The 27267-nt window shown below is 41.2% G+C and overlaps 3 protein-coding genes across 12 annotated transcripts in view; 2 read left to right on the top strand and 1 right to left on the bottom strand.

Annotated features, from left to right (window-relative positions):
• The window catches only part of DNAH12 (dynein axonemal heavy chain 12), a 199297-nt gene extending 175784 nt beyond the window's left edge, over positions 1-23513 (top strand). The window contains exons 63-74 of the mRNA XM_026501080.4: positions 3475-3625; positions 4076-4329; positions 4544-4684; positions 7008-7145; positions 10258-10491; positions 10771-10959; positions 13202-13305; positions 14425-14629; positions 19668-19805; positions 20229-20320; positions 22027-22094; positions 23281-23513. Of these exons, the coding sequence (XP_026356865.3) occupies positions 3475-3625; positions 4076-4329; positions 4544-4684; positions 7008-7145; positions 10258-10491; positions 10771-10959; positions 13202-13305; positions 14425-14629; positions 19668-19805; positions 20229-20320; positions 22027-22094; positions 23281-23471 (1905 nt within the window). The 3' untranslated portion in view covers positions 23472-23513. The remainder of the gene's footprint in view (positions 1-3474; positions 3626-4075; positions 4330-4543; positions 4685-7007; positions 7146-10257; positions 10492-10770; positions 10960-13201; positions 13306-14424; positions 14630-19667; positions 19806-20228; positions 20321-22026; positions 22095-23280) is intronic.
• Positions 23514-24685: 1172 nt separating this feature from the next.
• The window catches only part of ASB14 (ankyrin repeat and SOCS box containing 14), a 43608-nt gene continuing 41026 nt past the window's right edge, over positions 24686-27267 (top strand). For 5 of the 9 annotated variants that reach the window (XR_006409796.3, XM_057311819.1, XM_044384939.3 and 2 more), the window contains exons 1-2: positions 25332-25453; positions 26945-27000. Coding sequence is in view for 6 of the 9 variants with exons in the window: in XM_057311819.1 (XP_057167802.1) it covers positions 25332-25453; positions 26945-27000 (178 nt within the window). In the remaining 3 variants the exon portion in view is untranslated. Of the gene's footprint in view, positions 24784-25323; positions 25454-25507; positions 27001-27267 lie in introns of those variants that run through there. The other 4 variants (XM_044384944.3, XM_044384943.3, XR_007191805.2 and 1 more) reach the window with 4 other exon arrangements.
• APPL1 (adaptor protein, phosphotyrosine interacting with PH domain and leucine zipper 1) overlaps positions 25272-27267 on the bottom strand; it is a 58401-nt gene continuing 56405 nt past the window's right edge. For both annotated transcript variants that reach the window (XM_057311814.1, XM_057311817.1), the window contains one exon: positions 25272-25518. In XM_057311814.1, the coding sequence (XP_057167797.1) occupies positions 25465-25518 (54 nt within the window). In that variant the 3' untranslated portion in view covers positions 25272-25464. The remainder of the gene's footprint in view (positions 25519-27267) is intronic.

The following is a 27267-nucleotide window of genomic DNA, read 5'->3' as shown; positions in this document are numbered from 1 at the left end:
GTGTCTCCAGGACTTCAAGCAGTGCCTGGAAGGACATCTCAGTAAATGTCTGTGAATTGAATTGAATTGAATTGAATTGAATTGAATTGAATTGAATTGAATTAAACTAAGTTCAGCTAAAGCCTGTGTTTGTCAGGATTCTCCAGAGAAACAGAACCAATAGGACAGGTAAGACAGACAGAGATTTACAGGAATTGGCTCACATGATTGTGGAGTCTGGCAAGTCCAAAATCTGCAGGCTGGAGACCCAGGGAAGAGGCCATATTGCGGCTCAAGTCCAAAGGCAGTGTGCTGGCAGAATTCCTTCTTCCTCCGTGGAGGTCAGTCTTTTTTTTGTCTTAAGGCCTTCAAAGATTGAATGAGGCCCACTCACATTATGGAGAGGAGTGCACTTAAAGTCTACTGATTTAAAAGTTAATCTCATCTTTAAAATATCTTCCTAGCAACATACAGACTAGTATTTGACCAAATATCTGGGTACTACGTTCTAGCAAAGCTGACATTTAAAATTAACCACCACAAAGCTCATCTCCAGGTCTGTTCGAGTCTCCATAATTTCTTCTCTAGAGTATCTACGTGAAGGATCAAAATCTTGCAGAAAAATCTTACAACTTTTTCTTATATTAAATTACTGGAACAAGGTACTTTTTCTGTAGAAAATTATCATACTTGATTGCAGTTACATCATCTCAGGGAACATTGCCCTGATCTGTGCATAGAGTAATGGGGGCAAGGTCTCTGTGTCCTCAGTATCTCCCCTTCCTTAAAATTTACATCGAAGATCTGTGCTAGATAGAAACTATACATAAGGGGCGCCTGGGTGGCACAGCAGTTAAGCGCCTGCCTTCGGCTCAGGGCGTGATCCCGGCCTTGTGGGATCGAGCCCCACATCGGGCTCTTCAGCTATGAGCCTGCTTCTTCCTCTCCCACTCCCCCTGCTTGTGTTCCCTCTCTCGCTGGCTGTCTCTATCTCTGTCAAATAAATAAATAAAATCTTTAAAAAAAAAAAAAGAAAAGAAAAAAATTATACATAGTGTTATGGTTAAAAAAAAAGATTTAATCATTGCTCATGTGAAGTTATTAAAGAAATAGTCTGTTATATCATGATGAGCTCTTTTTTGAAAACCCTTCAGCGGCCTTTCAGTACCTATAGAATCATGGCGGAAGTACAGCTTAGCAGTCTTGTTACCTTACCTAATCATGCCTCTTTTCTGCAATTCCATTCTTATCTTTTTGAAACCTCTGGAAATTTCCACCGTTTAAACCTACAGAATTGCTCACAACTACACAAAATTTCTCCTACAGAAGACTGTATCCCTCCTTCCCATCTATTCCACACACTGCAGACCCTTCTCTGCCAGGACCCAGAAGCCTGTGATGATCTCTCCTCCCTCCACCGAATTCTTACAGTTTCACTTTAGAAAGTTGTTTGGCATTTAGAAGGTGATATCGAATACCTATTCATACTTATTTTCTGCTAATGTTGATGAGTATAATTCTTTTGCTTCAAATTAATTTTAATGTAATTTATAAATAAGTAACATATTCCTATTTTGAATACATGAATACAGAGAAAAGTGGACCTCCAGTCTGCGTCTCCCAGGCTCACAGCATCGTTTCCCTCAGGCAACTCGTGTTAACTGCTTATTACCCTTTTATGCACATATAAACATACGCATAAATTCTTTTTCCATTTATTTTTAACACAAATGGTTTGCATCCACTGTTTTGCATGTTGCTTTTTCCCCTATCAGTTTATAAAGAGCTTTCACATTCTTTTTTATAATTGCATGGTATTTCATTATAAGAGTATGCCGTAATTTAACCATTTCCTATTGATGGACCTTTACAATATGTATATTATCTACTCTAAAAATGTTACAATAAATAACCTTAATCCAAAGTCATTTCTCACATGTGCAGCTATCTCTCAGAATGAAGTCCTGGGAAGAAAATTGCTGAGTCAGTAGATTTGCCCATTTGTAATTTTATAGATACTGTCAAATTGCCGTCCATGGAAGTTACACCAGATTGCTTTTCCACAGCAGTGTATGAGAGTATCTGTTTAACCCGTAGTTTTTTTCCCCACACAGAATGTTGCCAGACTTTAGGATCTTTGCTAATCTGTACGGGGGGGTGGGGGTTGAGGAATTTGGGGACTGATGGAGGCGGGGGAAGGTGTGGATGTGAGGTGGTAGCAGGCACACAAGTGCTCCACTGGATGATGCTTTAACAAGCTTGCATGTGGGAGAGACGTCCCTCCCAGCAGGAATCTCTCCAGATGCTGGGATTTGGGGATTGAGGGTCCCACAACTCGAAAGGGGAGGAGGGCAAGGAAACTCCCTTGGGAGAAGAGAGAAGAGGTTTGTATGGTGTCTTGGGGTTGTTTCTCAGCAGCACTATGGTTTGGAGCCGTTGGATTGGAGCTCTGAAGGGCTGCAGTGGCTTGGGGTCTTTATGTCCTGGGACTTATCTATAACTAGCAGATGTTGGGTGCAAAGTAGGCAGGTGTCAACAGCTAAACATCTGCTTATTTGGGCTATGTTTACAACAGTTGAATACGCGAAAGTGTGAGTTTGATGCCAATGGGCTTTTGAGCTAACAGCATACTGTAAAGGAAACCCTCTAGGGGTCAATACACAGACACTATCCTTGTCCCTTTACCTAACAATCTGATAGGCAAAAAATGGTATCTAAGCATAGTTATCATTTGTGTTCTTTAAAATTATGAATATTTGGGTAAGACTAAGCTGCTGTAACAAAGAGACCTAAAATACAGTAGCCTAAATAAAATAGAAGTGAATCTCTCTCTCGCCTAAGAGCCCAGAGCAAATGCTTGAGGACTGGCAGGGCAGCTCTGCTTTTGAGATCGTCCAGACATTCAAGCGCTTTCTCTCATACTAGGAAAAGTCCCCTAGAGTGTGGTCCTCATTAGCGAGATTGAATCTGGCTCATGAATACCACAGCTGTTGAAGAGCAAAAGAGAATATTGAAGGCAAACAGTTACCTTATAAAAATACCTTCTGAAAGCTCTGTGTTTGACTTCTACTTGCATCCCTCTGGCCGAAACTTAATCACACAGCCTCATCTAAGTACAGGAAAAGTTGGGAAAACTTGGGGTTGTTTCACCACAAGGAGACTAACAGGGAGACAGTTTGCAACCTCTGCTATACTGAGCGAGGTTGAGCGCCTTTTCGTACGTTTAAGCTCCATTATTATAAATGGATCCATAAGTCATTTTCTATACACTGTTCATAGTCTCTGCCTATTTTTCTTTTGGATTGTTAGTCTGGTCCTATCAATTTATAGACACTTTTATGTATTAGAGAAATTCGCACTTTGTCTATGAAATGCCGCATGCTTTTCTTGATCATTAGACTCAAACTGTCCTCTTTGTCAGTTTTCAGTAATCATCACGATTGTTAGGTGAAATGAAAATTACTCTAAAGGGCTTATCGTTTCTCTCTTTAACAGATAACTCCCGCTATAACGAATTACGTAACTGACAAACTAGGGAAGAAGTTCGTGGAGCCTCCACCATTTGATCTGACAAAGAGTTACTTGGACTCAAACTGTACCATCCCTTTAATTTTTGTGCTGTCTCCCGGAGCGGACCCTATGGCTAGTAAGTCCACCTACTGCACACTTTGAAGAACCTATAAATAAACTGTCTTGCTCAATGGCCACTTCTTTTTTTTTTTTTTTTAAGATTTTATTTATTTATTTATTTATTCATTTATTTATTTATTAGAGAGAGAGATAGCAGGAGAAGCATGAGTGGGGAGGAGAGGGAGAAGCAGGCTCTCCACTGAGCAGGTAGCCGGACACGGGGCTCAATCCCAGGACCCTGAGATCATGACCTGAGCTGAAGGCAGATGCTTAACCGACTGAGACATCCAGGTGCCTCATCAATGGCCATTTCTTATATGATTGTAGATCACTTAGTAAATCTGAGGTGCATAAGGGAAAGTAACTGGAATCTTCCAGTGAAGTACCTGCACACTGAAACACAAGGCATATTTTATGATTTTAGAGTAACTATGAAACTGGTTTTTGTGTGTGTGTGCTCTCTTAGGCCTGCTGAAATTTGCAAATGATAAAGCTATGTCTGGAAATAAATTTCAAGCAATTTCACTGGGACAAGGACAAGGACCAATTGCAACAAAAATGATTAAAGCAGCCATAGAAGAAGGAACTTGGGTGTGCCTACAGAACTGTCACCTCGCTGTCTCCTGGATGCCCATGTTGGAAAAAATATGTGAAGATTTTACCCCTGAAGTCTGTAACTCGTCCTTTAGGCTTTGGCTCACAAGTTACCCATCTCCGAAAGTATGTTTATTTTGTATGAAGTTCAGTACATTTATTCTTATGTTATCTACAGTTATCTCTTATGTTGTGTCTTAATCAAGCTTTAAATGCTTCACCTAAGGGGTCTTAAAAATATTTCTGGAGTCCTCTTTTTACCTATTTTAACCCACTAGTATATGCATTTTTAGGACTCGAGCTGGTTATCTTGAGTAATGCTCTGTTTCTTCTGTCTCAGTTCCCGGTAACCATCCTGCAGAATGGAGTGAAAATGACTAATGAGCCTCCCACGGGTCTTCGGCTAAATCTCCTTCAGTCTTACCTCACTGACCCAATTTCTGATGCTCAGTTTTTTGGTGGATGCCAGGGAAAGGAACTGGTAATGTTCAGCCTCTGGAGCTTTTCAAACGTGTTCTTATAGTGAGAAAATCTGGGAATATAAATATTTGACAATGTTACACTTTAGGCCTTTTCTAAAAAGGTAGATATTGCGCCCATACCGTTCATCATTTTCTTCGCAGCAGCTTGTGCTCTGCTTCCCACATAGCAGACATTCCAATAGGTGTCTGTTGACTGAACGTGTCTTAGTTCGTAAACCAAAATCCAATAACAACTTTGATGAAGACCCAAGAGTAGCGATCTGTTTTCATATCATGCATTCATTCTTTCAACAAAATGTGTGTTAGGTACTCTCCTAGGTACTAGATATAAAGCAGTGAGAATAAAATAGACCCCCACCTCCCAAATCTGCCTTCATGGAACTTAAGTTCTAGTGATACCATTTTGATAGTTAATCATGCTTTTCAGTGCACCCATGTAAAACAGTTTTGCACATGGTATTGGAGACTTAGGAGTCCTAATAAATAGCACTCCTTTTTCCTGCTGGCGTTCTTACCAACTAAGAAACAGGAAAACGTGTAACCATAAGGGAACCAGATTATAACTTTAATGACCGGTATAGACTAGGTTGGAAGATGTCGTTGATATCTGTGAACAAATGGGGTTCGTATCACTGAATAGAATTAAACAGATTTATCCACCCTCAGGAACAGAGGAAAACTTTCTTCCCTGAGAAAAGCTTGCTTCTGAGACAGAAAAGGGAAAAGCTGAGCAAAGTATATCAGGTTAACTTTCCCCAAATTTATTAACCAGATAGGTTATTCCCTTCTGCAGTGGATACAAGGTTGGAGAGAATCTAGAAGTGTTACACTGAGGTCTCTTCACAAGGAAGGAAACATCAACACCAAGGAAAAGTCATCCCCTGCCCTCACCCAATACATGCCATTTGTCATATTTGCCTGTTTGAGCTAGAAAAAGAATGGCATTGAAAATAAAGAATTGAATTCTTTGGAAGCCAGCTAGTTTCTCTCTGCTTTCCGTGTGCCCCTAGTTCTAAGCAATAATTTTTTTTTTTTAATTCTGGGAGAAAAGTAGGATATTTGTTGGTTTAGCTAGAAAGAGAGCTTAATAAAATGGAGACGGTGGTATAGTGTCTGATCGCCATTGAGGGTTTGAGGTCCTGCAAGAAATCCCAAGATTTCTCTGATACCAAAGAAGCATTTTTGGCCCACAAGCACAGACCAAAAATGTGGAGGGATTATGATCTCTTTGAGGAAACCCTATTGGGTGAAAATATGTGGAAAATACATGTAAATTAGGTTATTGTTTTCATTGCCAAAAGGTTTCCCTTTAAATGTTTCACCACAGCTTTCACCCAGTATATTTAAAATATGCTTTAATTTATGTACAACATTTCAAGAATATAGTTATTCAGTAAGGCCGTGGTGTACTTGCATTTTAATATTATAGAAATAATTTCTATTACATCACATGAAGATAGTTGGATGGATTTTTACTACATTTGGAACTGTTTGAAACAATCTAATTTAAACCATTAAGGTAGGGGCGCCTGGGTGGCTCAGTCGTTGGGCGTCTGCCTTCGGCTCAGGGCGTGATCCTGGCGTTATGGGATCGAGCCCCGCATCAGGCTCCTCCGCTATGAGCCTGCTTCTTCCTCTCCCACTCCCCCTGCTTGTGTTCCCTCTCTCGCTGGCTGTCTCACTCTCTGTCGAATAAATAAATAAAATCTTTAAAAAAAAAAAAAAACCATTAAGGTAGCATACTTGAAACTTACATGGGGGGATCCTCAGAGATGGGTGGCCATCCTCCAGGGCATTAACACAGGCTCAGTGAGAAGCCAATCCCTTCTGACATACATGTCACACATATGAAGATACCAGGACAGAGTAAATAAACAAGGGTTTCAAAAATGATCTCCAAATGAAAAATCATAAAATCAGAAACTATATATTGGGATTTATTGCTATCATCATAATTATGCTGTCACACTTGTAGTCTTGAGCATATGCCAGTGAGTCTACAGGATAATGTTTTATAAGTATTGAAGTTGTAAATATCTATGAACAACACCAAAGTATGAGTAGCTAGTACTTTGGCAAATGGTAGAATTTTGCATTTTAACAAAGTTTAATATTGCAGTTCGTCTAGCTTTGGAGGGTTTAAGTCATAAGATTAATACTCTTTATAGTATGCCTTGTTTTAGATAGCGTGTCTTTTTTAAATAGAAGTTTACAGAAATATATGATCATAGAAGCTTATAATGAAAAAGATTGTTGATTCCCCTCTGAACTGATGGAAATCTGATCAGAATTTTTTCTTGTTGTGTAATTTTTATACTCAAGACATGGGAAAAGTTGCTGTTTGGAGTTTGTTTTTTTCATGCCCTTGTACAAGAGAGAAAGAAATTTGGTCCTCTTGGCTGGAATATTCCATATGGATTTAATGAATCAGACTTACGCATCAGTATTCGACAACTACAGGTAAAATTAGAAAGAAATTAACACTGTTGGAGGATCCCTGTGTGTCAGGCCCTAGACAACTCCCTTTGCTTAAAATATGCTTAATCCTCCCAACATCACTAGTAGGTGGGTAGACAGAAGCAATAATTATAACCGTGGTTTATAAAGCACTATCTCTGTGGATTTTTTCTGCTGTAAGTAATGGAAAACTTGATTCAAACTGGCTTAAATCATAATGAAACTTATTATCTCATATAAAAAAGTAGTACAAAGGGAAGACAGGCTGTGGAGTTGGTTTGACTGGGCAAGTGTTGTCATCAAGGACCCCCGTTCTTTCTGTCTTTCTACAGTGCCCTCCTCAAGCGTTGGCCTTATATAGATCCTTACTATACTCTCTTCCTCTGCTCAAAGCTACAATTTAGCTCTATCAGTCAAAAGAAATAGGCTGCCTACTTTAAGTAGAAAAGGAATATATAGAAAGAATATTTGCGTAGATCATAGCATCACCAAGATGTCTGGATAGCCAAGGCATCTAGAGTCCTATCTAGAACTCACCATGTGTTGGTAAGAGCAGATCCTCAACCCTGGTTGAATATTCAGCACCACAGCTCCCATATGTGCCACACAGACTCTGGTCCACTACAGGCCCTCTGATGTCATCAAAAAAGACTCTTGGCTATTCCTGCTTTTTTGTGCACTACACCCCAGTTCAAAGTCTAGTTCACAGTTCTAAGCTTTAATTATAAAGGAGGCTAGGAAAGTCTGGATTTTCCAGTTTCTGTAGACTCACAAAGTGAGACATTCAGATAGTCAGCAGCCCCTCCCCCCGCAAAGAATAACTTCTGCTATAAATTCCTAACTCCCACCTTGAACTACGCACATTACTTATATCAATTCTAGTCCTCACAGCAACCCTGTAAGGTTGGTATTATCCCTATTTTTGAGAAAACCAAAGCTAAGAAGTGAGCTTGCCCATTGAGGTAGGATTTGAACTCCAGTTTGTCCAACTCCAATACTTTTCCAATTATTTGTCATATTTTACCAAATATACTAATCCAGCTGGACAACCACAGAGTATTACTATATTTCTGCTTCTTTGCTGTGACAAGAGCCTTTGCGACATGGGACCTCATAAAGGAAAATGGCAAGTGTTGATAAAGCCCAAATGGGCACTATTAGATTTCACTCAGGTGGGGTTTTATAAGGCTATGAATAGTTAATCATGCTTATTCCATAACTGATAATTTTTACAGGAACTTTTGATATTTTATCAACTCTTTTTCTTTCCTCTAAACAAGGTAGAAACCTTAACTGGAACAAACCTGTCAATTTGAAAATCCTTGGACAACTGATGAAATTGGTGTTTATAGAATTACATGACAAAATGGCATTGATTTTAAACATTTGTTTTAAGAACCATTTAGTTGATTACAGCCTAAGCTTGGAGACCATTTTGCTAATATCATCCTACTGCAGATAACCAGTCCACTGAGAATTCTCCACCTTCTGGCCAGGCCCCAGCCTGCAGCCTCTGGTGTCATCAACCCTCCTCACCCCAACACTGGAGCTGGAGGCATAGATTAAATCCTCTTTTCTATCATCAAGAACTGGGTACTTGAGAGAGGGTCAGTCTTTAAACCGTCTTCACCTGGTCACACCAGGACGCTACCTCTTGCCTCCAGAAAGGCAGATCAGTGAACTTATGCTAAGTAGATAGACAACCAAAGAATGAGCTGTTAGTCTCTATGTCTTGCATATGCCACAAATTTAACATGAATTTCTCTTGGGGTCTCTTCCTTCTGTTTTGGGAAAGGGGGGAACACAGTTAAACATACCTTTCCCTCCCCCAAAGGTAACAAAGGGAGAAACTTTCCTCTTTCACAAATAACTTATCTCACCACAAAAGATGATCTTCCCTCTGTCTCCTGCTCATATGTCTTGATACTTCTCTTTCTCCTGAAAATATGGGAATCTCAAAGAATGATATCTTCTTTTAACTTGGCTCTGGAGAATTTGGAAAAATTTTTACTTAACTGTGCATCATTTCTGTTTTAATTCCTGCACTATTAGGTAATTTTCAAGGGCCAGAAAAGTTCTCATCCAGTAACTTATACCATCCCAATACATACTACCAAAACTTTCTGTCTATGAGAAAAAGTAAAGGATCTGGGACTGAAAGAAAGAAACCCAGGCCTTCAAATCATTTCATATTTCCCAGACTCAGCTTCCTACTTGACAGGGTTATTGGGGGATGAGTAAGTTAATGTAAAAGCTACGCAAATGGTAGTTTTTATTATTATTGTAAATGGTGTCATATTGTGTGAACCTGGCTTTGGCACTAAAAGTTGGGATTGCTTTGTTTTCATCACATTGCAAACAGTCCCTAAGTCAGGCACCTGGTTCTCAGCCTTGGCGCTGTTGGCCTTTGGGGTCAGATAGCTCCTTGCTGTGGGCAGCTGGCCTGTGCATGGTTTAGCCCACTAGATGGCAGTAGCACCCCCGGCCACCAATCTAAAATGTCCCCAGATATTGCCAAAGGTCCCCTAGGAGACAATATTGCCCCAATTAACGACCAGTGCTCTAAAAATAAGGTTTATTCAAATTCATATGAAAAAGCCTTGGTAATTTTCATGTCATCTTTTTTTGTTAAATGTTTTTCTTACTGCAGAAGCAATACACGATTATTCCCCTCCCCCCCCCCGCCCTAAAATTGGAAGTAATTTAAAATAAACACTAATGGGGCACCTGGGTGGCTCAGTCAGTTGGTTAAGCATCTGACTCTTGATTTCAGCTCGGGTTGTGATCTCAGGGTCATGAGATTGAGCTGCACATCGGGCTCTGCACTGGGCATGGAGCCTGTTTAAGATTCTCTGTCTTGCTCTGCCCCTCCTCCCCATTCTCTCTCTCTCTCTCTCAAAAAAAAAAAAAAAAAAAAAAAAAAAAAAGTAAAGTAAAATAAACACTAACAATCCCAGCCTTCCAAAGGTGAGTTGTGATGATAGTTCTTTCAACCCCACTTCTGTGCCTATAGACAGATGATTGACAGATATTTCATGTCATTTTAAAATGGAAATAAAGTAAAAAAAAAAAAAAACAACTTTGTTTTTCTCATTTTATTTTTCCTTTGTTTCAGTTATTTATAAATGAATATAATACAGTTCCATTTGAAGCTATCTCCTACCTGACTGGCGAATGTAACTATGGAGGAAGGGTGACAGATGATTGGGACAGACGTCTCCTCTTAACCATGCTGGCTGACTTTTATAACCCACAAATCATTGAAAACCCTCATTACAAGTTTTCTCCCAGTGGAAACTATTTTGCACCTGCCAAAGGCACCTACGATGAGTACATTGAATTCATTAAGGTAACCGATATCAGTGAAAGTAGGGTTAGATTTAAGTGTAATTTTTCTGAAAGCAAATAATGAGATGTTCCCCTGTAATGTAGAGAGCTAGGCAAGTAGTGTGGTTTCAATCCACTTTCAGTATCTTTTGTTTCTGGCCATTTACTGAAAATCGGAAGAGTTTGATTCCTCGGTGCTTAATGCGTAGTTGATTTTTAACCCTTTTTGGTCTGCCTGTGTTTACACCTTATGAATTAATGTAGCCGGTGGAAATGTGATGCTTCTTCTGTTTCCTGGTAGAATCTTCCATTTACTCAGCACCCTGAGATATTTGGATTACATGAAAATGTTGATATTTCCAAAGACCTGCAACAAACAAAAGTCCTCTTTGAGTCCTTGCTCCTCACCCAGGGAGGCTCCAAACAGACAGGATCCTCGGGAAGTGCCGACCAGACCCTATTAGAAATCACCAAAGATATTCTCAAGAAGGTAATGTTTAGTTTAAAACACGTTGCTTATACTAGAAATTAAAATGGTACTGAAATGACCATTGGAAGACTCCATTTAGCAGCATTAGGACATCGAGTGAAAAACTTTGCCTGGCTGAGCATTAGTTCCCCAATCTGTAAAGTGGCGAGCGTAGTACCAACCATATGAGGTTCTTGTGAACATTTAAGAGGTCATGAAGTTAGAGCGCTCCGCACGATGCCCCGGCACGCTGTAAGTTCTTAGCAACTCCAGTTGTGGACGAGCTAAAGAACATGTGACTTATTATCATTTCCAAACAAAGATAATGGGTCTACTCTTTAAAAACAGGAGGAAATGGTCTGGACTTGCTGGTTCCTGGGTTGAATGGCTTTTCATCTATACCTTCCGGAGGGAGGGAGGGGCACAGAGTAAGATCAGACCTAATTAGCAACTACAGGTTTTTTTTTCTTGTTTTCTTCATACTGTAGCCCAAAGTACTTAGCCTACCCGGGAAAACGGAATGATACTCTTTCTTCTCACCTTTTTTTGTGTCTTAAATTCAAAATAGAACTACTAAGGGAACTTGAGAAAGATTAGGGTCGCAAGCGCGTATCTTCACCATTCCCCTCCAGGGTAAATGCAATTCTTAGCCGCATATATCAGTGGCAGGGGTTCTGACGCAGCAGAGCCTGACCCATGATCCACTGGTCTCGAAAGCCCACGACAGCACCACTCCTCTCCTCTGCGTTGGTGGCCTTGCCTTACCCTACTCCTAAGGACAGCCTCCGCACCGTAGGCCTGGCTGCGGCCACTGGAGAAAGAGGGGAGCAGCCCTCCCGCGACCCCTGGGTGAAAGCAAGCTAGCCTCCTCCCACCCTGTCCCCGGACTACTGCTTCTGCTCTCTGACTCTTCTCACTCCTGGCCGCTTACTATTTCTGCGGTTGATCTCTGGGGGGAAGGTTCTCGCCCTTGCAGAATGGTGGCTCTTACATGGTCCCTAAGAGGAAGTTACCCTGGCAGGGGCATTTGGGAATGTATCTGGGGAAAGAGACCTGTGCTAAGCCAAAGAGTCCTTGAGTGATGCCACTTACTGTGACTTTACAATAATTCTTTTGCACCATTCAGGGACCCTCATCTGGGGACACTCTGGGCAGTTCAGCTTTCTTAGTTCAGGACCTCCCTGACAGGGAAGCTTCTTTGCCTTTTAGGAATGTGAATTCCAATGTCTTGAGGCTTGACTATCAGTCCCAAAGCCCCCTTCATTTCTCAAGCATCTCTGAGGTGCCTCATAGAAACCAGACACTTGACACCTTCTCTCTCCCTATTCCTTGGAGCCCTGCTACAGTCACACGTTAATTATTTGAAAGTGGGGTAAGCTAAACTATTTGGAGCCAGTTGATAATTGACTGGAAATAAATATAAAACAGTTAGGAAATGGCAAATCAGTTTTATCAATGAAAAATAAGATTCAGCTTACAAAAGGAAATTACACAACGTTTCAGAAATACATGTATCTTCTGCAAAGTGCTATAGCCTGTAGTAAAGAGCATGGGCTTTGCACTTAGAGACCTGTGGATTTCAACAGATTACCTTTTGGCTGTGTGCCCTTGGGCAGTTACTCAACCTCTCTGCATAGTTGACCCTGAACAACACAGGTTTGAACTGCACAGATATACTTATATGTGAATTTTTTTGATAAATACAGTACTATAAATGTACTTAAGATTTTTTTTCAATATTTTTTTATTATGTTAGTCACCATACAGTACATCCCTAGTTTTTGATGTAAAGTTCCATGATTCATTACTTGCGTATAACACCCAGTTCTTAACATTTTCTTTCCTTTAGCTTACTGTATTGTAAGAATACAGTATATAATACATGTAACATACCAAATATGTGTTAATTGACTGTTTATGTTATTGGCAAGGCTTCCGGTCAATTGTAGCTTGCTAGTAGTTTTTGGAGAGTGGAAGTTATACATGGATTTTTGACTACGTGGGGGGGTCGGCACCCTAACCCCTGCATTGTTCAAGGGTCGACTGTACTTGAATATCCTCGTCTGTAAAATGGAGATGACAACAGCCCCCTGAGAGTGCGTGGTCAGGATTACATGAGATAATGTATGGAAAGCAGTGAGCACAATGCCTGGCCCATTGTAACTGACTGGTGATGTGATTAGCTGCTAGTGATGTGATAGCTGAACGAAATGAATTATCCATTCTGAGAGTAATACGTGATCTTCAAAATCTATTTCCTTAGCTACCAAATGATTTTGACATTGAATTAGCACTACTGAAGTTTCCTGTGAGATATGAAGAGAGCATGAATACCGTGTTAGTACAAGAAATGGAAAGATTTAACAAGTAAGAATCTATCTCCCCAGTGGTTCAGAAAACAACCAAAGTTGATTTAAAAAAAAAAGACACACTGGTATTGAATTAAAATTTTGAGAAAAAATTATCAAAATCTTCCATTTCCTTAGGATCCATCCCCACTCTTTAAAGTTGTATAATCTTCTGCCCCAGAAGTGAAGGTATCTTTCAGAATGCAAAAATGATGGTGGAAATGAGATCTGTTTTACTGGTGAAAATATTCATTAGTCATAATTGTCACCCATCTGTTACTGTTCTCCTCAGGAACCAAAGACCAAATGAACCAATGACAAGTCTTTTGTCATTATTCTGCCACTTGACGCATATACACCTCCCTTTTCTTCCTGAGTGCAACCGAGGTCGATGACATACCTCACGATAATGAACAAATTATTTGCTTTGAATATTTGAACTGAATTTTCTACAATTCAATCCTGGCTCAAGGAATGGAAAAATTGTTTTGATATGAATTTTCTACAGTGTTTTCAAGTTTATTTGGGTTTCTGGACTTGACACTTAAAAATACATTAAAACACTGTGATGCCTTAATTCAGTATTTTTTATACAAAGACCATATGTATTCATATGTAATAGCATACTGTCAGTTGCTTAGGCTTCTAGTCTAAAACCTTCAGCTCATTTACAGTGCTTTTAGCAGTTTGGGCCTACATGGGATGCAAAGTATTTGCAAGTATATCAATGAATATATGCTTTATGCTCTAAGGAATTATTTCACAATTTTCAGCCTTTTGCATCACACCTTTATAACTTTTTCCATATTTGCATGTCACCCTGTAACATTATTTACCTGATATTTTTCCTAAAATCATTCTCTGCTTAAATTAGCCTGGTCTTAAGCCATAATACCCAGAAAGCAACAACTTTGATATGCTCATTGTGTTTTCTATATTATGTAATGATTACAATGAAAAATGTTCATCCAAGTATCACCTAAAAGTACCTTCCGTTACCAAGTGGGAGGTGACTCCATTTGGTGAAACACTCCCATGAGGCTGTGAATGAGATTTCTGCTATTTCTTCTTCTGGAAAGACAGTATGTTGGTATTTACCCTCACATGAACATTGATGACATAATTCCTTTCTTTGCAGCTTAATTAAAACTATACGCAACACTCTACAGGACCTTGAAAAGGCTATCAAGGGCGTGGTTGTAATGGATTCTGCATTGGAGGCACTCTCTGGCAGTTTGCTTGTTGGAAAGGTTCCAGAAATATGGGCCGCACGATCATACCCAAGTCTTAAACCCCTAGCAAGTTATATCACAGATTTTCTAGCCCGGTTGAACTTTTTGCAGGTAAAAGATTATATGTTTTATTTACAGATATATGCAGATAATTTTATTTTTTTGGTTGACTGGAGAGAGATTAGCAACACTCCGGTCACTTGAATGTCTCTGAGTTGAGCAATGTGGTTAGCAGTTTCATGGTAATCTAACTGAAATTTTAGAATATTGAAAATAGGGACACCTGGGTGGCTCAGTCTGTTAAGCATCTGCCTTCAGCTCAGGTCACGATCCCAAGGTCCTGGGATTGAGCCCCGAGTCGGGCTCCCTGCTCAGTGCGGAGTCTGCTTTTCCCTCTCCCTCTGCCCCTCCTCCTGCTTGTGCTCTCTCTCTCAAATAAATAAATAAAATTTTTAAAAGAAAAGAAAGAATATTGAAAATAACACATACTTTAAAGTACTGAATAGAAAGTGAAAATTTTACTTTACCCAAGTCCAAGTAATATGTGACATTTATATTTTTTTAAGATTCTAGGTTCGTGGCTCTCTGAGACCACATACTTGGTCATGTGATTTTAATACTGGTAGTAAATCACAAAAAGAACTCGAGATTTGGATTTACCAATAACTGGCCATTGTCTTAAAATCAGTTGCTTCTTATCCCTTATCTCCTAAAACCAGGGAAAAGTTGAGAGCTTTGAAATCTGCCCCCACCAGCCCAAACACACACATAAAGGATGTTCAGGGCACTGTCTTTCCGCCCCAGCAACTCAGCTTGGCCCCACTGTGTGGTTACCATTTCTGTGGGGGTAAGAGGTGGGGAGAGCCCCCAAAACACTTCTTGGAAACTCACATTAGGCATATGACCTTTCCGTGTTCAGTTGCCTTTCTATTACTCTAGAGCTTTATTTGTTTCACTGTGTAAGCTAATCATAAAATAGCCAGTGCTTATGAAGATGTGGAGAGAGAGGCTTTCTCATTCACCCCTTTTTAATTTTTACTAATCTGATAGATCTACCATATCTTATTGTTTCAGTCTGATTTTTTTTTGAGAGAGAGTGAGTGAGTGTGTGGGGGAGAGGCAGAGGGAGAGGGAGAATCTCAAGCAGACTCCCCAATGAGGATGGAGCCCAACGCAGGCTCAGTCCCCCCACCCTGAGATCATGACCTGAGCTGAAATCAAGAGTCAGACACTTAACTGACTGAGCCACCCAGGCACCCCCCCCCTTTTTAAATAATTTGTGGAGACTATGGACTCCGGGAAACAATCTGAGGGTTTTGGGGGCAGGGGGGATGGACTAGCCCGGTGATGGGTATTAAGGAGGGCACGTATTGCATGGAGCACTGGGTGTTATAAGCAAACAATGAGTCATGGAACACTACATCAAAAACTAATGATGTACTGTTTGGTGACCAGCATAATAAATAATAATAATTTATATACATAATAATAATAAAATATATATAGCATATATTATATAATATATCATATAAAATATATAATATAATTATTATTATTAGTGAGCTTGTGTTCTTCTGGTATGTGTGCTTGCCATTTGTATTTCTCCTCAGCCCATTTTTCTTTTGGGCTATTTCTGAAAAATAAATTTATAGGAGCTTTTTGTGTAGATTTTACATTTAACAAACAAATGAAAAAAAAAAAACAGTCTAGAAGACAGGGGTTTCCAGGGTTCAGGGCCACTTACCAGTGTTCTCATCTATGAAATGGTTAATTTGACCTCACAGGGTGACAATCCGACGGTACGTTGTAAGAATTCAGTAGAAGTGGACTATTAGTTTGTAACATCGTAACTTGTTGAACTTTATCAAATGCCTTTGCAGCATTTATTGCTGATGATGTGACTTATATTTCATATTTAGCTTATCATTGCTTTGAATTATGTCACTAGATTTCCAAGTGTAAAACCACCCTTGCGTTTCTAGAAAAATTCCTTTTGGTCAGTGGATCCTTCTTTTAATACTTTCATCAATTCCATTTGGCTATTTTTAGGGATTTTAATAGACATTACCTAGTCAGCCTCCAGAAAAATTTTTTAACTGTGTCCCCAACAATAGTGAATGTGCGTGTCTGTTTCTCAGAATCAGGTGTTTTTATCTTTGCTGATCGGATAGGTGAAGCTATTGGATAGGCGAAGCCTGGACGAGGCCTAGCCATGTCCGCAGCACGCCTGCTGCGTCCCTCCGGTGTGTATAGCCTCTGTCCTTCCCTTATCAAAAGCATTTGAGATATGGTTAATCACATCCTCCCCTTGCCACAATCTTTCTTTTTCTTTTTTCTTTTTACGCTTCATTTCATTTCCCAAGCTTTTCTGAAACTTTTATTGGAACTGCTTCCACTTCCTGTATACTGCTTCGTTCCTAAAGGGCCTCGAAGAGTCATTACCTTGGTCTTTTAGAGGGGTCCTGGCATGGTGCCAGCAGGGAGAGTCTCCAGGACAAATTCCTTTTGTTGTTGTTGATAAAAGTTCACGCCGAACTCCCTACTCTCTGAAATTTGAATTTCCCCTTGGAATCATTCCACACGGATGAGTAAGAAAGATCTCACTCATTATTGGGCACTTTTATCATCCTTTGCCGTACCTTCCTCTAAATGGATCTTTCCCCCATTGTCCCCTTACCCTGAGGGAAGCCGTGTGGTTTTCCCCTCTCCTTTCTTTCTCCTGGACTCTTGACTTCACCTCCCAGTATTTTTTAGAGTTAACAAATTAAGCAAATTAGTCATCTGGAGTTTTCTCTCTTTTCCTCTTTTTCTCTCTCCCCATTCATCCTACTTATCTGACACTTAGTATCTGTGTGACTGAGCAAGATGCTATTTATTCATCTTTCTGCACTCCAGTCTCCTCCTTGGTAAGGTGGGAGGAATAACTCACCGAGTTACTCCGTGAACCAAAGGAGGCGATGCATTTGAAGTGCTGAGCACAGTGCCTGGCACGCACCGAGCACCCAGTAAATGGTAGCTAATTCAGAAACCCTGTACAAGTCACTGACCCAGACACTCGTGACATTCTTGGCTAAATGAAGTCCTCGAGTGAGCAAGGGAGTTTTCTATACACTTGCCCTCTGAGTTCTGCCAGCTTTTTTGTACATGGTGCCGGATCTACCTGGCTTGTGTTCTTGTCAAGCTCCATCTCTTTCTCCACCTTTTCTCTTTTAATTTTTAATTTTTAAGATTTATTTATTTGAGAGAGAGAGAGAGAGAGAGCGCGCCCTGGGTGGGGGCAGAGGGAAAGAATCTCAAGCAGAACCCCCACTGAGCATGACCCCCACCATGCTGGGCTCGATCTCACAACCCTGAGATCATGACCTGAGTGGAAATCAGGAGTCCGATGCTTAACCTGCTCAGCCAGCCAGGCGCCCCTCCGCCTTCTCGACTTGGTAGCTTGTACTGTTGCAACATCTCTAGCACCAGTCTGGTCTCTTCCTCCCAGGAAGCAAAGCTGGCTTCTTCCCACAGTGCACTGCTCGCTCAGAGACAGAGTTCATTTTACTGATTCATCTGTCCATTCAGCTAATGTGAATTGAGACCCCACTTTGTCCAGAACCTCTTGTTGTGTGCTCTGGGAGATAAAAAGGTGATGACCACGTGAGCGCTGCCTTCAGGTTGCCAGTAGTCTACAGGGGGGTAAGCTTATGTACCTAAGAAAAAACGAATACAGTAGAGTAGGGGATGTGTCATTAAAGATCAACTTGTAAAATGTTCTGGGAATTCAAAGAAGGGAGAGAGTTCTTCCAGCCCAGGAAAGCAGAGCTTGTTTCCTGGATGAGGAAGCCAAATACTTTAGCTGGATCTAAGGGATGAGAGGTTTTGGACGCTGCAAGAAGAAAGGAAAAGGACTTAGGGATAGCTGTGCGATGAAAGGCACTATCTCATTTAGGACCGATTCTGTTGTAAAAATTCTGATATAAACACAAAGTTTATTGCCTCAGTAATTGAAAAATCCAGGGCGTCAAGCGGCTCCAGACAGGAGCTGACCTGGGGTGCAAAATGGTTCCCTGGTCCTCAATTCTTGTACCTCATCTCCTGGCTCCACTTCTCTGAGGCTTGACTCCATTCTCAGGTAGGTTCTTGTCCGATGGCAGCAAAAGAGCAGCAGCAGCTCTGCCCCCACATCCATGCAACTTCAAAGAGCTGAGCGTCTTTTCCCCAAAAGTGCCAGCAAGAGTCTCTGCATCTCTGGCTTTGATGGGGTCACATGTCCATTCTTGAATCGATCACGATGACCAGAGGTATCGTCGCCAGGCGTGAATCACGTGCCCACCCCAGGAAGCAGAGTTCCTGCACCAGAAGTGCTTGGGTTGAGAGAGTGGAAAGGTTCAGCCTCCATTGGATGTAAGAGTATTGTCACTTTAAGATAAGCAGAAAATACAATGGATGTCCACCCAATGCAGAGAAGAAACGAGCAGATAGTCTGATTAGACTGCAAGATGCTTAAAGGGGAATTCAAAGGGATCAAGCTGGAAATACAATTTGGGGCCAGATTGCGAAGTCTCTTGACTAGGAGACTAAGGTGCTTAGACTTTAATTTGGTAGAGTAGTAGTAGGTCACTAAAGAATTTTACAAGGTGCTAAACCCAGTCCTAACCGTGCATGGTGAAGTCTACTCTGGAAGCATGACTCTAGATGTCCTGAGCAGAGACGGAAGAAGTGAGAAGACGGACACATCAACACAGCAAGAAGACAGTGGGTCTCTGAACTGGGGTGGGGGCAGTAGGCATGGGGACACTGGGTGTTAGAGGCTTAAGGAGCTGGAATCAACACACCAGGGCTCTGTGTGAGATATCTAAAGATAGTGGCTTTTGAGTGGGATTAAGTAAAATTATAAATCCCCAAATAATTTACCTTTAGCTCTTTGCAAAAGATGTGAATCCTTCAAACTTTGTTTTATTTAAGTTAATGTTAAAATTTGTTTGAATTTTCCAAGAAGAGTAACTATAAGGGAAAAGAGGTAGGAGACCAGTGTTTTGTGTTGGGAAGAGAGTCCTGTGATGGAAAGTGTGGGCAGCACAAAAACCAGAACCAGGAACTGTATATGAGGTGATGCTGTGTGAGTTGGGCAATGAACATAATGCATTCTGTTTGCCCTTTACAGGACTGGCATAATTCAGGAAAACCTAACGTGTTCTGGCTCTCAGGATTCTTTTTCACCCAAGCCTTCCTAACTGGAGCTATGCAGAATTATGCCAGAAAATACACCATCCCTATTGATTTACTAGGATATGAATTTGAGGTACAGTAATCCCCTAAACTCCACAGTCTATCATTATATCAAAATCATGTATTTAAGCAAGGAAGATATGCAGAATTCCTATCTTTATGGTCCATTCTTTCCATTCTTTGTGTTTCATGAAGAAAGTAGATGATATCTGTCTTGCTGTGTCTGATAGGACTTTTACATATTTCAATTTTCCATTCAAATAATACTGCTCTTCTGTTTTAGCAAAAATTAATCTAAAGTCCAGTAAAAACTGATAACATCCTTCAAAAAGAACTGTATTATACATTTTTACATTTACACTTTTACCGAAAAATTTATACAAGCCATTATATAGTGGGGTTTCCCTGAATACGTTCTGAAAATTGAGCAAATGTTTCCCTTATGAGACAGTTGTCTGGCAAAGAGACCATTACGAATGTGCGCCTCTCCCTCCAGGTTATTCCTTCGGACACGTCCAAGACGGCCCCAGAAGATGGCGTGTACATCCACGGCTTGTACCTCGACGGAGCACGCTGGGACAGAGCAAGGTCAGGGCTTTCAAGGGCAGAGATGTCTTTAGTTGTAGCTGAATGGGTAAAACACGCCATCGGCTCCCCCCCCCCCAGCCCAACAGACGGCCGCCTCTAGGGAACATGGCAAGTAGTAAAAAAATATCAGAATTCTTGCCATAAATCATTACTCAGCCCGGAGCAATTGCTAAGTGAGTATTTTTAGGTCCTGAAGAATTTTTAGTTAATATTTTAATGGTCTTACTAGTAGAAAAGTTAGCTGAAGTTGTTTTCTTCTGTTTTAGGACTGGTCACGTCTGTCTCGTAACATGCAGGAGTGCCTCACTTTCAAACATTTCATGGTTATAGTAAACTTCCCGTTTCTGTTGGTGAATGGAAAACTTTCTCTTAGATTTTGATGACATGATAAATAAGTATTTAAAATAAATACTGAATTTCCAGCTTGGGAAACCGAGCATTGCTATTCTTGTTTAAAATGCGTCAGGGAGGGGCGCCCGGGTGGCGCAGTCAGTTACACTGTGGACTCGTGGTTTGGCTCAGGTCAGGAACTCAGCGGCCCGATCGAGCCCTGCCTCGGGGCTCTGCACTCAGCGGGCAGTCTGCTTGAGAGTCTGTCCTTCTCCCTCTCCCCCTCCCACTCGTGCTCTAAAATAATAAACAAATCTTTAAAAAAAAAAATACGTAGGGGTAAGAGGGAAGGGGAGAGATTATTTCCCTCGGAACCCTGTTCTTTATCAATCCATTAATAAGCACAATCCTCTATTTCCAGGGTCAGGGTTAGGCTTTGCTCTCAAGGGAGGGTTAAAGGCGGAGGCCCAGAGAATCCCTTGAGGGGAGCAAGAAAGAGGCTCTAGAGAGACCATTCCAAGACAGGGTGAAGAGGAGACTTAGCTGTAGCTAGTTCCTGTGGTTATTTCTCTCTCTCTTCTTTTTCATCATCTACTGACATTTGTCTTCACTTCCTTGTCCTTATAGATGCATTTATTCATCTTTTCCTTCCTTCTTCCTCCCTTCCTCCCTTCTTCCCTTCTTCCCCTTCTTCCTTCCCTCCTTTTTTCAAGCAAATAAACAATGTAGCACAGGGAAAAGAAACTTCATTTTCTTGACAGGCAGATGTATGCTTGAATTCTGACTCTGGCACTTAAGGGCTGTGTTACTCTAAGAGAACTACTCAACCTCTCTGAGCCTCCACTCTTCATCTGTGGCACAGGAATGGGGACAAGGTCATGGTGAGGACCAATTGTGATAGGACAGTGTTGGCCTCCTGGATGGTATTTAAAAAGTGGCAGGGGCGCCTGGGTGGCTCAGTCAGTTGTGTCTGCCTTCTGCTCAGGTCATGATCCTGGGGTCCTGGGATGAAGCCCTACATCGGGCTCTGCATCAGGCTCCCTGCTCAGTGGGGAGTCTGCTTCTCCCTCTCTCCTGCCCCCACCCTGCTCGTGCATGCGCTCTCTCTCTCTCTCTCAAATAAATAAATCTTTTTTTAAAAAAGTGGCAGGAATTGATACTTGTCCACTGTTGGCACATACCGCCTTGCCATAATTATCTTTTTTTTTCCTTTCAATTATTCATTGCCTCTTCCTTGGCTTTGTTTTGTCTTGTTTTATATTTCTTTCTCTGCATATTTCTGGTCCTCTCTTGTATTAAAAGCTAATATCTATGTAGCAATTTCTAGAAGCAAAGTTCATCTTATTTCTAATTAACATGTCAATTTCTCCTCGCAGTGGATTGCTTGCCGAACAACATCCCAAACTTCTGTTTGACCTGATGCCCATCATATGGATAAAACCAAGTAAGAATACTTCTAACAAAATTTCTTAAGAGTTTTAGAGAGGGGGTAGTGATAGATATTTTTAACGGCTCCCCCAATTAAGTCTCTGCACAAATCTTTTAAGACTTGGTTCCATTACAATAAACAGCGACTTAATGTTTACATTGAAAATACATTGTTTCCCTGTTTTGTGTTGCATCATGTTATTCTGGGAATATCATTCTGCCTCTTTTTGCTCTTATCCCATGGGATGCCCCTCCTCCATCCACACTTCTCCTTTTCCAGAGTCCGGGGCTTCCCATCAATATTTTGATTCTGAAATGCCTTTGCACACCTCTTAGAAACACACAGCTGGCGCTAGAGTCTTCTGGCTGCAGGAAACTCTGAGGCCCAAGAGCCAGCCGGGTGCCCGAAGGCACAGACGTTGCAGGTCCCAGCGGGTGGAGGCCAGCTCTGCTCTCCTGGGAAAGCTACCTGCTCTTTCCCTTCTGCTGCTGCCATCATTTTTCCACGAGTCGGAACAAATGAGGCTCATTCTTTTGATTTTTCTTTCTTCTCTAGTGTTTTTGTTCTCCGATAACTGTCAATGGAAACATTTACAAATCACCCACAATCACCACCTAACCCCATTAAGTATTTTCACTATTAACGTAGTTCAATTGTAACTACAAGAAATGTAGCCTCAGTTTAGGAAGACTCCTAATACCTCACATTGGGCTTTTCAAGGATGATTTGTAGGTTCTTTTTGTGAGTAGGTGAGAACTGGTGTGTTTTTCCTAGTAATACCTGCTGAAAGCAAATAGTAGTTTCCACTTCTTCTGATTTATGCATTTCTCATATTCGGGCTCTAGGCATCAGTGTCCTCTCTTTTTATGTCTGCCTCATTATCTGTGCTGTGTTTTATTCCTTCTTCCCTACCTTCTCCTCCTCCTCTCAAGTCCTCTTGAGTGTTTTCACGTCTGCTAAGTTATCCGGATTCCTGAAAACTCTCAATTCTTATCCTCTAGACCGAGAATCGTGCACCGTAGGAGATCACTTGTCTTGTTTCACAGCCATAATTACATACCAACGGTAAACTAACAATAACAACATTGAAATGTTCAAATATTATAATCGTGATCTTAGATTTGGTGCTAAAATAGTTGTTCATTTAGTCCGAGGGGCTGTTTTCCCTTTACCAAATGAATGTATTTCTTTCTTTTCCAAGCCAAAAAGTCTCAGATTGTGAAGTCGAATGCCTACATCTGTCCCCTCTACAAGACAAGTGAACGTAAAGGAACCCTTTCCACTACAGGACATTCTACTAACTTTGTTATTGCAATGCTGTTAAAGACCGACCAACCCACTCAACACTGGATCAAGCGTGGGGTTGCCTTGCTTTGTCAGTTGGATAACTAAATTGGACAAACTTAAAACATCTGAAAGCATTAAAAAAGGATCTGTGTTGTCTTCATTTACTTCAAAATATATATATTATAAAAGCAAGTATCTTCGTGTCATTCTTTTTTTTTTTTTAAGTAGGCTCTATGCCCAGTGTGGGGTCCAACACAGGACTTGAACTCACAGCCCTGAGATCAAGAACCAAGCTGAGATCAAGAGTTGGATGCTTAACCGACTGAGCCACCAAAGCGCCCCATGTGTCTTTCTTTTAGATGGTCTTTCACAGTCCTCCTCCCTGATGTACCACTCTCACTTGACCGGAATACAGCCCTTCTAGAAAACATGAAGAGAAATGTTTCTTTGAAGCCTATGAGAAATCTTGGAAACTTTGATTTATTTGCTATGTAGGTGAGGAACAGATTTGGAGAGAATAACTGGATAAATCTCAATATCAGAAAATATGTTTTCCCAAGTATTAAGTCATTTCTTCAGCTTCAGTACTAGTTGACTTTCCAGTCACCTACCAGAGGTGATTCTAAATAAGGAAAATATCAAAACAATTCCTCACTGCGTAGAAAGGCAGTAAGATGGCGGGCGGGGAGGGGGGAGGGGCGGCCTGCACACCCGCGGCGGTGTTAGTGCTGCTTGGCACTGATCTCGTGTTTGACTGGAAATGCCAAGTGTCTCTTTGTTATGTTTAATAGTTAATATTCTTATTATTAGCATATATTCATAATAGCATAGATTAACAATTTTAAAACATTTCAACAAAACAAAATTATAGTCGAAATTTTATTATCTTGTGTGGAATTAATTCCTTCCTTGGGATTCCCAGGATACTTTAGGCGGCAGCTCCGTGACCCAGAGAAAATGTAGGTGCCGCTACCTAGCAGTGAATCAGGACGGTTGGGACGGTCACTTTGATAAATCGGTCAGAGAAAAGAGTTTGGCCTCTCAAGTGGAAAATTGATTCTGGGCTGCAGTGGCTACGTGCAGGAGGCTGACGAGAAGGGATTCACCGCGCGCAGCCAACCCCCTGCAAAAGCATTTTATACCAGGAATAAAACGTTTAGTCCTTTAAATTTGATGAATACAGCAGGGAAGAAAAGAGATCATGTTTCCAAAGAGAGCTAAAACACATGTAAAAAAAGCCAAGGAGAATGTGCCAGACTGTCTTATGATCAGGTATTTATAGTAAAGCTATTAATGGAATGGTCACTACAGGGGAGTGGAAAGCCTAAATATAAGCGAAAATTCTGATGTGCTAATCTCTGACAGTGAAAACTTCCGCGCTCTCCTAAAGGATATAACAGAAGGTAAAACGTCTTTGGTATGTGATCAGACCTATTCTGTGCTAAAACAGAAATGTTCTTTTAAAACCATTGAGATTTTGCCTAATACATCGTGTTTTACTACCACTATTCCTGTTATATGTTGTATTATGAGAGTACATATATTCCTATAACATGTTTGTTTTTAGTATTTACTGTTATTTTTAGCATAAGGATGTTCTTTTGGGTGAGTGCTTCAATGACTGAGGAAAAAACCTCCTATGCCAAGTCTAAAATAAATCATTATTTTCATAGTTAAAATGGCACTGACCTAAGTCTTATATGAAAGGTGGTTTTTCCTGAATTGGCTTTAAGTCAGTGGCTACTCACGGAAACTTCAAATTTATGTTGAATTTGTGGCAGTTCAGAAAACTATTTTGAATTTATGAGAAATTTTAATATTTTTCTAAATTTTGCATTTTCTCAGTCCTATTAATGTTGTAGCTCTCTGAATTTCGTTTGTGGTTTTAAGTATTTGATTATCTTGTTTTCACAACTGGAAAAATAGTTTTAATTCATTCTGACTTTAACTCTGTCAGCGTTCCACATGAATAATTACACCAGCGATGAAGACACAGATGAGGACTTGGATACCCAGCTCATCATCCAGCAGAGCTTACAGGACGTTCACCGGCCGAGGGCGACACAGCAGGCATCTGCAGACGACAGGTAGCGGTATCTCACTGGCGAGGTGGCATGAGTGTTCGACAGTCGGGACTCTCATTAGCACACTTCTAGTGTTGTGATAAAAACAGGAGAGAGGTCAAAATCTAAGGAGCTGTCATTTAAATATCTATGAGACTTGATGTCTCACCAGCCAGACAGGAAAATTTGGAAATAATTCAGGATGTAGTTAGGGAGGAAACAGTTGAAGGAGGTTAGCAGCAACTCTGGCTGAGAGCTTGCAGGCTGGAAATGAGAAGAAATGCACAAGGATAGGAAAGGCTAGAGAACTCTAATGCATCTGGTCTTCGGGGCGCCAAAGGGAATGCATAAATCCAACCAATACACATGGAAAATTATCCTCACCCTCAGCGGGGAGATGGGGTAAGTTCCAGTCTTTATTCAGATCAAAAGGTGGAAAGATGTAAACTTAAACCCAGAAGAGACGAACCCTTTCTGAAGGGTGTATATTCAGAGTTCTGTAATGACAGCACCAGGAAAGGACCCCACGGGTCCCTCCGTGGTGTAAAAGGATCGCCCTGGAGGTGGATCGTCCCCAGCCAGGCACACCCGCCGCAATGCTCTCTGGCTAATCTGTAACCTCGCCCCCCAACAGTTACTGTTGTTTTTCAGGGGTGATTAACCCTGTTTGCATGGGATGGTGACCTCTATTTGCCTGCTGGACATAAAACTGGATAGATGTGTTTTAACTCCAACGGATTTTATAATTAAATATAGAGATGTTGAAGTACATTGGACTGATCACTTTGTGCCGTACTATTTTAAGCATTTCATAAATATTGACTCATTTAATTCTAATTCTCGTTACCTCTCTATGTGGTAAGTCCTATTATCCCCACGTAGAGACGAGGAGACGGGTAAGTGTTACCCAAGGTCACAGGGCTGGTCAGTGAGAGGCAGGCGGTCTGGCTTCCGGGTCAGTGCTCTTTACCACACCATTCCTACACTTCTGGGTTACTTTTAGGAATAATCTTTAAAGTCATCTTTAAATAACGTTTTGTAAAGAAATTGGGTTCCTTAGATTATCGGTTAACATTGTGATGAAATATTTTTAAATTCATTCAGTAATTAAGTCATGATTTTAGGTTGAAAGGCATAAAATTTTGATGATTGAAAAGTTTCAGAAAAATTTAACTGTAGTGATAAATCCCAGCCATTAGACTTGCAAGAGTTATATGGTATGTAGGAAAGCTTGCGGCCTTGGTCAGGCACTTGAAGGAATTAGGAAATGCTCCTTAGGTGGGATAATGCCGCCCCCCACCCCCGCCCCCCAAGGAAGATAGACATGGGAGAGCGGCTTCCCTGGAGTGCATCGGTCACACGATATTTTGGAAGTGTCTCCATGAAGCCTCAGTAACTGCCTCACGTAAGAGTTCATCCTTGGCTAACGTCAGTTGCCCTTACCCTTTGTGTTTTTATCAAATGCCTTTGTTTTTCCCTGTTTGGGGCTTACATATATATTTGTTTTCTACGCAGCTTGCATGCCTTTTTGAGCGCTGACTACAAGAAGATAATTGAAACAATAGAGGCAGTTAAGTACTCCTCCTATTCTGTCCCCTCCAGCTGGTGGTGGTGGCACCTGTGGTGCTGACCCGCGCACTCCCCGCTGCATTCAGGAAGCCCAGGAGCAGGTTTTCCCAAATGCTCAACACTCTGCCCCCCCCCCCCCCCCATTCACCAGAGCCTGCGAGAAAATAGCACAGCACAACTTAGCAAAGCGCTGCTGAGCTGGGGGCGGGGGGCACTGAGGGGCAGCACAGGCCCCAGCGACAGGGAACGCTGGCGAAAGGCCTTCCTGC

The sequence above is a fragment of the Ursus arctos genome, unplaced genomic scaffold (assembly GCF_023065955.2).
Source record: "Ursus arctos isolate Adak ecotype North America unplaced genomic scaffold, UrsArc2.0 scaffold_14, whole genome shotgun sequence".
In the NCBI taxonomy this organism is placed as follows: Eukaryota; Metazoa; Chordata; class Mammalia; order Carnivora; family Ursidae; genus Ursus; species Ursus arctos.
This window is presented reverse-complemented; position numbering and strand designations above follow the sequence as displayed.